Source organism: Pleurodeles waltl, chromosome 5 (genome assembly GCF_031143425.1).
Source record: "Pleurodeles waltl isolate 20211129_DDA chromosome 5, aPleWal1.hap1.20221129, whole genome shotgun sequence".
Lineage (NCBI taxonomy): Eukaryota > Metazoa > Chordata > Amphibia > Caudata > Salamandridae > Pleurodeles > Pleurodeles waltl.
The window spans coordinates 415,619,294-415,628,603 of record NC_090444.1 but is presented as its reverse complement, the minus strand read 5'-3'; the positions used below and the strand labels follow the sequence as shown (position 1 = coordinate 415,628,603).

General features: G+C 44.4%; 1 protein-coding gene across 1 annotated transcript; it reads right to left on the bottom strand.

The window, feature by feature from the left end:
• Positions 1-2,204: 2,204 nt before the first annotated feature.
• Positions 2,205-5,412, bottom strand: THBD (thrombomodulin). The gene has a single exon (XM_069234176.1). It carries the CDS (start codon positions 5,325-5,327, stop codon positions 3,321-3,323), a length of 2,007 nt encoding a protein of 668 aa, XP_069090277.1. The 5' UTR covers positions 5,328-5,412; the 3' UTR covers positions 2,205-3,320.
• Between the last annotated feature and the right edge of the window lie 3,898 nt (positions 5,413-9,310).

The window sequence follows — 9,310 nt, the reverse complement described above, 5'->3', positions numbered from 1 at the left end:
TATTTTAGCATGTTTTTATTCAAACCCTGATACTCTGGTACCATACCATAGAACAATGAATTTCAGTAACACTGACCAAACAATCTACAGAGTATATTGTGGTAGCATTAGTTTCTAGACATAGAGAGCAGCCTATCTACAGAATATTAACAGGTTAAACAACTTTAGTGATACTGATCACATGATCTGTAGAGTACTTTCTAATATAATTGATTTAAGCAATATGGCCAGCTCATATCCAGAGGGGAGTATAGTCAGGGCCACTGGAATTATTCAATTGTGAAAGCACAATGTTTTTTTGACTACTTACGAATTTGTTGCATAATCCATCATCTGCTCCATAATTTTCCGATTTCAGCAAATGACAATCGTTTCAATATCAAACTGTTCAAAAGTGACTAAAAATGCAGCAACATGTGTTGCCTCGCACGGGAAGGCCCCTTGTAAAGGTTGACTGGACACTTTTCTGTTGCTGATTGCTATAGTTGGGCATTAAACTGGTACTTATGTGGTGCAACCAACGCCCAGACAGCGTTAACAAGTGTAAAAATGTGAAAATAAAGAAGTAATACTATCACAAAATGTGCTGCATTACGTCATGTATTTTGCCTTTCTTGACATATAATTTAGTCAACCCTGCTTCATAATTTGGCTTCTCCTGCTGCTTATGTCTGGTAGCCCTGACTATAGTAAAGCAGACTTTAGTAACACTGGCCAGACTATCTGGACAGTACTCTATAGGAAAAGGTTTTTAGTGAGTCTTAGCAGATGCTCTCTTTGTGCTGATATCACGGACTGGTATACGTAGCCAATCCTATTTAGTGAAATGTGTAAAAGGTAAGACCATTTGCAGAGTCTCTATAGTAAAATGTGATGAAGTGATACAAACTAGACCATTTACAAATTGCTCCATAGTAAAATAGGTTTTTCGTAAACTGACCTGGCTATATCAACAGTACTATATATTGATGATTCAAAATCGATTAAAGGTAGACTATGCTTCAATATCAAACAATAGTGTGTACTTTTTTATTCGTAGAGTAGTCGTTAGGAAAATGAAGTTTTAGTAATAATGGACAAGCTACCTGAAGAGTACTCTTTAGTAACCTGAGTTTTAGTAGTAATAGTCAGGCTGTCTGCTTAGAAGCCTATAATATAATGAGATTCACTGACACAAGACAGATTATCTGAAGAGTACTCCGTAGTAAAATTGGTTTTAGTGATAATAATATGTATGCATATTACTCTATAGTAATATTGCTTGAAGTAATAGTGGCAGGTCTAACTGTGGAGTGTTCTATCAAAAATAAATATTTTGACACAGGGCAGACTCTCTGTAACGTACTCAATAGTAAAGCAAACGTCAGATTAGTTACAGTGCATCCTATGCTAAAATGAGATAAAAGAATGCAAACCGGATTTGTGGTAGTGCTATCTATAGTAAAATTGATTTTAGTGACACTTGCCGCGGAATTTACAGAACACTGTATTAAAAGAAGTTTTCTTGAAAGAGGCTTAATTATTTTCAGAATGATATATAGTAAAGTAATTTGCGGATGCACTATACTGAAGAACAAGTTCAGATTGTAATACTCAATATGTTATGACAGAGTAAGAGGACCATGCATGGTACAAAGAGAAAAAAATTAAATATCTATGTTTATCCTGTGATTGGGTTATTACGAGTGGCAGCTTCCCGAAGCTGGAGGCACCTCTCGTTTTAAGTCTTAGGTTTCATTAATACTCCATACAGTTTTTAAAAATATATATATATGCAGACCAGTGCTTAATTTGTGCTTGTTGTTTCCGGTGCTGAGCACCGGCACTTATTTGTGAGGGCGGGGCTTATTCTTATGCCTCAAGCATTTGCTGCGAGCACAAGACACATATGTGAAAGACGGAAGAAGGAAAAACTAAAAAGCGTCATAAAGGGAGAAAGTAGAAAGTTGCAGGATGAGCTGAAGGGGCAGGGGTGGCCGTAAATGGATTGAAGAGGCCCGGGATGGCTTCAGAATTACGCTGCCTCAGTATTCAGTGCTGGCAGATTTAATTACAGCAGCCCCGTGTTTAAGAGAAGGGCTTTGAGCACCGGCACCTCTTAATTTACAAATTAAGCACTGGTGCAGACACAAAATGGCCCGTGGCTTCCAAAACTAAATGAAGAACCTTTGATGTACTTTTACAAGTGCACATTTCACATCGCATACATTTATACATTTATTTTACAAGGCAATAAATAACTATTCACAATTCGGTCAACTTTACAATGTGGAAACACATCATTGGTCAATTGGTAGCAAACACGACATAATTTCCTATTTCCAAAACTGAAGAATGCTGGTCTTAGTTTACACTAGATGCTGAAGCAATATGGGCCCAAACATGGCGATCTGTTTAATACATGTACCTACAGATTAAGAGGGGTGGCTCTGTGATTTGAATGAGTGGCAGCCATCTGCTTTCAGGTCCCATCAATCAGCGCTTACGGACCACAGTGCACCAAAGGCAGTGCACATGGATCGCCATAGAGTCTTTTCTACTGAGAGGGTATTGTGAAAAGGGCCAAATCACAGGAGCAGACGCACCAAGAAACGAAAACAATTAATCGTATGGTTCAGTTCGCAAAGCTTCGTCCTGGAGCAAATTCCACGCATCCTAGATTTACACATGGTGCTTTACAGCACATTTAAACAGACACAGACTAGAGCGAATGTGGGGGTACAAGGACATGACTGCAATAATGCGAAAGTAATAAACTGTCCAAACGTCAAAATGTCCCCAACCTCACACTTTACCTTTCATAGAGAAATAAAAAGATTAAAATCATTCCGCCACCTTGATTTTTGCATTATTCCTGGAGACTGACAGGCCCTTAGCAAAAAAACGTTCTCGAAGAATGAGGTATTAAAGAAGCAATGCCATCTGAGGAATACCTAGTACTTCAGAACTTGATTCAATATTTGCTAGTGTCGCCTATTCTCCATTAAATGTTCACCATTAGCCGCTACTGTTTGAAACCAATACAAAATTTACAAACTTTAGCAGTTGTCTTAAAAAGTAAATGTGTCTGCACTAGTCATACCGACCATTCACCTCGAATTTTGTAACGTGACTTCTGGTCGGCACCCAGAGGTTTGTGCTTATTTCACAACTGAAAAAGGTGAAGGCCACGGGTCTTTGTGGCTCACACTCCTTGGGAGGCTAACCTTGTGGCTCAAAGTCGGTATGAGACTGTCTTTGTGGCTCACCCTTGGTGTGAGAGCCCGTGAGTGTGCAATCGGTTCGTTCTATTCTTCCCGCTCATGGTTTCTACCAAGCTTCTAAAGTTTTTGGTGCGAGGGGGCGCCCATGGTCACCTGCCGCAGCACCACGCCTTTCTCGGTGTGTTTACATTTGCAATCCGTCACTGCGTGCGCGGTGTGCTTCCTGAACCAGTGGAAGACGATGGCAATAAGGATGGACACAATAGACAAGATGCCCACTACGATGCCAATCATGATGCCCAGGTGAAGAGGCTCCGGTGGAGGTGGTGTCGTCCCTGGTGCTCCTGAAGGGGTGGTGGCTTCCTCAGAACTCCCTTCATCTTCGTCATCGAGTTTACAAGTCAGTAGATCGGCCTGCAAAGTGTACCCGGGCCGACAGGAGCACCGGTAGGAGCCGTGGGTGTTGTCACAGTCCTGATCACAGTACCCAGAGTAACATTCGTTAATATCCACACATCTAAGTAGGTCGTCCGTATTGTTTTTATCACTGATGTACCCCGGAGGGCAGCGGCACAACTCCTCTGTGTGGGGGTCACACTCCGGTGTGCACTCGCTGGTGTTGCAAAATATCTGGCACTTTGCGGGATTTTGAGAGTCTATGATGTACCCCGGGGTACACTCACACCTGTAAGTGCCAGGCAGGTTGATGCACTCCTGTTCACAGACCTGGCTGTCGCACTCATCTATGTCCTCACACTTATTATCTGACATTTCGTAGCCCGGGTGGCAGAGGCAGCGGAAGCCCCCCACTGTGTTCTCGCACCGCTGATCACATATGTTCTTGTTCACCTGGCAGTCGTCGACGTCGTGGCAGCTGGTGCCATCTGCGCCCAGCTCGTACCCTTCACGGCACATACATTGTAGCTTATTGTCGGTGGTGTTGGGAAAGCAGAGCTGGGCGCATCCATGGCTGGAGCAGGGGTCAGCGCATTGCCGTCCATCTTTAGCCAGCTCTAAACCCTGAGGACAGTTGCAAGTGGCAATGCCAGACTCCTCTCGACAGGTGTGGGTGCAGCCTCCGTTCTCCACCTCGCAGTGCCAGGGACCTGGGCTCTGGGAAACCCATCTCATGCTGGCGCTGCCCTCGCCTTGGCAAAGAAGCTCGAACCCGTAAGGGAAGATTGAGGCCACCGTGCCCGGGGGCAGCGCCGTAAAGTAGCTTCCATTCGCTTTGAAGGGGGTCATGTAGGTCGCCGTGAACCCAGGGCCGAGTCTCAGCGGATTACATGTGCCCGGGTAGGTGAACTCGCACAGGAAGCCCTGGCTCCGGTTCTCGCAGTGCCTTTCCTCCCAGGACAGATCATTCTGCACGGTCACGCAGCTCTGTGAGCAGCTGTCCCCGGGTCCAGGGGCCTTCCAATTGGCGTAGTCTGTGTTGGAGTCTCCGGTGACCCAGTGGAAGCCACGCAGAGGCCCTGAAAGGTCGGGGCAGGAGCCGGCTGGTGGGATGGAAGGCCGATGGAGCCCTATCCACAGTGCATGCTCCCCCCCTGCTTTGCGCTCCTCAGAACCAGTGTTCAGCAGCAGGCCGATGATCTCGGCGGACACTGTGCTCCGGACTGTCATGAGGTGCCCACCGACCCCTAGCCCCTCGCAGAGGCGCTTAGCTGCTTTAAAGGGCTTGGGACTCCAAAAGAGGCTGAAACAGCTCTGCCCCACGCATTGCGCCGGCCCCCGGGCCAGCTCTGAAGGGGCTGACATCGAAGAGCATGCCAGTAGCAGCAACAGGCAGAGCCGGACGAGCAGCATCCCACGGGAGGCAGGGCAGGGCACCAGCAGAGAAGGGATCCGGGGAACTAGTGCCACCTCAGTGCGGGCGCTACAGTCAAATCTGCGTCCAGACAGAGAGCCCAAGTTTATAAAGCGCGGCCCTCCCTGCAGGAACGGAGGGAGGAAGGGCAGGGAGGAAGCGCTGCAGCAGCGAGGCATGGGCGAAGGAAAGGGGGTCTGGCAGAGAGTGGTCCTCCCCACTCCGAGGTCCCCGTCCACAGGCAGCACAGGACCATAACTGCACGGGAGTGACGTCACGGTGGGGCGAGGGCGGACAAACCTCCGACACTGCATAACGGATCTGCCCTGTGAGTAATTCCAAACTTCCCACCGCCCGGTGAACTTTATTGGAAGTTAGAAAACATCACCGACTTTCGTCTGCTGTAACAGCGTGAACGTCAGAGAGGCATGTTACATGTGAAAACAGCGGAAAATAATTAAAGACAGACTTCTCCGAACAGCAGTCGAGGACGTTACTTCACACGCTGTAGTATGCCTCTCATATTAGATATCAGGCGTATGAGTGCGTATAGTGATGAGGATAGTGCCTGTATAGAGGCGATCCCGCTGAGAGAATCAACACCTTAGCCCACAGGCTTCACTAACTGCCGCGAAGGACTCGAAGACAATAGCGTAAAGCAGAAAATGGGAGAAGGGCGGGTCAATCATTGTCCCTAGGGCGATACCTTGATACCAGCAACTCTAAGCGTGGTATTTCTGGGGCTTATTCTAGGGGCTGCATTCCGAAAAGTGAATAAGGAGAATATTGCTAAGGCCCGATAAATGGCTATGTGATTCTTGATTGGGCCAGTATTCTACCTATAATAACAAAGGCTATGGAAATCTGACTTCAACTACATTCATTTAGCTCCAGCTGCTGAAATCTGTTGGAGGGGAGAGGGTGGCAGAGAATTGGATTAGATCCCCCAGAAATTCCTCAATTCAACAGAGAACCCCAGATTTCACCTCTAATACCTGCAAGTAATAATGTCACTATTCTTGTGAGATCTAATAAAGGTTTAAGTGATTTAGAGATTAACTCACTCTCTGGTAGCTGTGGCACAGAGCAGAGGCTTAACTTAGGAAACTGTGTAAAGCATTTAGAAGTCCCAAAATAAATAAAAAGCCAAAAACAACACATTACAATTTCCTCTCCAGTTTGCGAAAATAGAGAATAATTTAATGAACAAAATGATACAAAAACAACAAAAATTCAATAAGGGAAACTGGAGGTGTATTTTAGTCATTTATTTATTGTTCTCAGCATTTGCCATAATAAATATGTTATAATATTTACACACATAATTAAAAGAGGAAGTACAACACCTCAATAACGTTTGTTAAAACTTTAGGTGATAAATACAACTTTGTTCAATTGAAAATCAGTTATTTTCCATTACCACTCATGATCCAATATGAATTTGTAAATTTGAAATAAAAATAGCAAGAAAAAGCAGAAAGTGATAACTGTGGCTAACTGGTCACACTAGACCAGGTCAAAGCAATTTGCCAGGCCCACTGCAATGGAACGCCTGTTGGATACAAAGAGTGAGGGGCATATTTACAAGAAAGTGTCGCTTCACTCCTGATACACCACTTTTCTTGCATTGCTCTGAGCCACTCTCACAACACCATGTGTGCACTGTATTTACAAAACGGTGCACCACAGCACATGTTAGAACAATAGCATCAAACATTTTGACGCTGTTGTGCCGCTTTGCAGGATTAGCGCCAAAAACTTTGACACTAATCCTGCAAAGTAAAGGGAGCTGGTTTCCAGGTGGAAATAACTTTATTAACTTGGTTGAAGTATCCCAGTGCTTTCCTATGGAACTGCTAAAAACCTTCCACTGCTAAAAGTAGATTTTAGGGCCTTGTCACTGTAACAACATGCTTTATGTTAAAACTTTATGTGTCCTCCTTTTAAATACCATGCTTCCTGCCATATTTGGCATTGAGTCCCACTTGTGGGGGGGGGTCTTAATATTTAAAAGGAGGGTTTAAGCCTGACAAAAGTGGTTATTTGGCAGGTTGACTTTGCAGTTGTAAAAATTCACAGACAGGCTACGGTAGTAGGCCTGTGGCCAGATTTGCCACTGTCACTATAACAGTGGCACAATGTGTGCTATAGGCCACTAGTCACATTTAACTGACAGGCCATGGGTACACTTTGTAACATATACTAGGGATTTATAGGTAAGTTAAATATGCCAATTAGGTGTCATTTTGACATGTTTTAGGGGCCTGAGCACATACATTGGTGATTGGAAATCAGTCTTGTAATAAGGGTAGTAGTGGTCAGGCTGATTACAGACATTATTAAACTTATAAAAAGTCTAATTTCTAGTTCTTTGGTAATAGCAAGTGCAAAAAACATCCTGGTACAAATACTGTATACACATGAAATCAGGGTTTTTCTGTTCCTGTTTATTACCTATGCAGTACAAATTGGGAAATAACTACCTACATTCATCAAAGTTTGAGCCTGTGCTTGCTCATAGAGGTGCAGAGACAGCCAGGGTCGGATTGGGATCATATTTAGGCCCAGTCAGTCCCAAAAAAGTGGCCCACATTCATGGACAGCATCCTTTAATGAAATACTGTTTGCTTAGTTGCACTGGAATAAGTTATAGAGAAATGAGACAGGGGTGGAGGGGGGGGTTGTCAGGTGAAGCACACAGCTGCTAGTGCTCCAGCAACAGAAGGGTGGAGGCCAAAGGCCACAAAATCAGCTCACAGAGTCCCAGAGTCACCTACTTCAAGCCCAACATAATCACAGGGTGATCTCCTGGCAGGGAAGGGGTTAAGAAAAACACATTGCTGCTTCTCTAGAGGGCTGAAGTGAAAATGACCCAATGGTCACAAAATCACCTGCCCGCCCCCTCCAGGGAGGCCCTGCATACAGCAATGCCCTGAATGTAATGGCCCAGCGAGGCTGGGGGTCAGAGAAAAAATGGGCTGCTTCTGGGCATGGCTGTCCTGCAGGGGGCCCGAAGTGAGAATGGTCCGAGGGCAAGGGCAACACCTGGCTCCCCAGCGAGGCCATCTTAGCCTAAACCCTCCCTCACCCATTAAATCCTGAAGAGTGATGATCGCCTGTCAGAGGATGACTAAAGCAAATTTCATGCCTTGAGCTGGTTAACAGAGGCCCTAAAAAAATGGCCCACAGGTCACCCTTAGGCATCGGCCCATCGTCCAATGCCCGACTGGCCATCTTACCAATCCGACACTGGAGTCAGCAACTTGTCAGTGAGAGCTGAGCCAAAGCTGAGCTAAGGGTGTCTGGTTTGCCTCTAACAGTCGTGACATGAGCTGAGCCATCAACATATTTAGCATGTAAGTTATGCACAAGTATCACGCAAAAGAATGATAAAGAGTCTTCAAACTTCAAAAAATTGTATTTCTTTAATTGCATAAGCACTTCACTTTAAAGCATTAGAGAGTATCACTGCATGGAGGGACACATTTTATCAGAAGTGATAATTCCTGAACATGAACTTGGAAATACTCATACCCCATTCTGGCTCTAATGATCATGTTATTAGTGAACCAAGAAGAAAGTCAGTTCTCATGTGAGTTCAGTAGGTGTCATCAGTTATTATAGTTGATGTAATATTAAAGCCAATTACAACATTTGCAAAATAGGTTTTTGTTGTAATTTAGTTGTAATATTTTAAGGTAGCAACATGTAATTACATGTAGGCAGATTTTGTTAGATTAGAGGTTATGACATATTTAAATATAAGTGGTACGTTCCCCCCCCACCTTCCCTTTAGAATGGAATGTTCTGACTGTTAGGTAGAGGAGTTCACAATAGAATGTTGGGAGAGAGAGCTGAGAGAAGAGGAGATGTGAAGAGCTGATGAGGAGAAGTGGAGATGAAAATAAAGCGTGATTCTAAAGAACCATTGATCTTTTTTCATTATAACACTGGCGACGAGGATGGGAGTGCGAAAGGGGGCACTTTCATCTCTACCCCTTGTGCTGCATCCTCATCAAAGTGACCACCATTTACCTAAGGTACTGTTATGCTTAATTAAATGACTGGATAACCTAGGAGTCATAAGGATCATCCCGTTTATTCAACAAAAATAACACAAGTTAATCGTCTATACTGACAATAATGCAAAATGAATGCACAAGAAAATAAACGGGTCTTTTTCTGATGACATTTTATGAAAGGCAGCTCTGAAACGGAACATTCTTATTATATTTAACTGTGTGGAAGCGCGCACAATTACATGAGGAGCATATCTCATTAACTTTTAATCCACAAG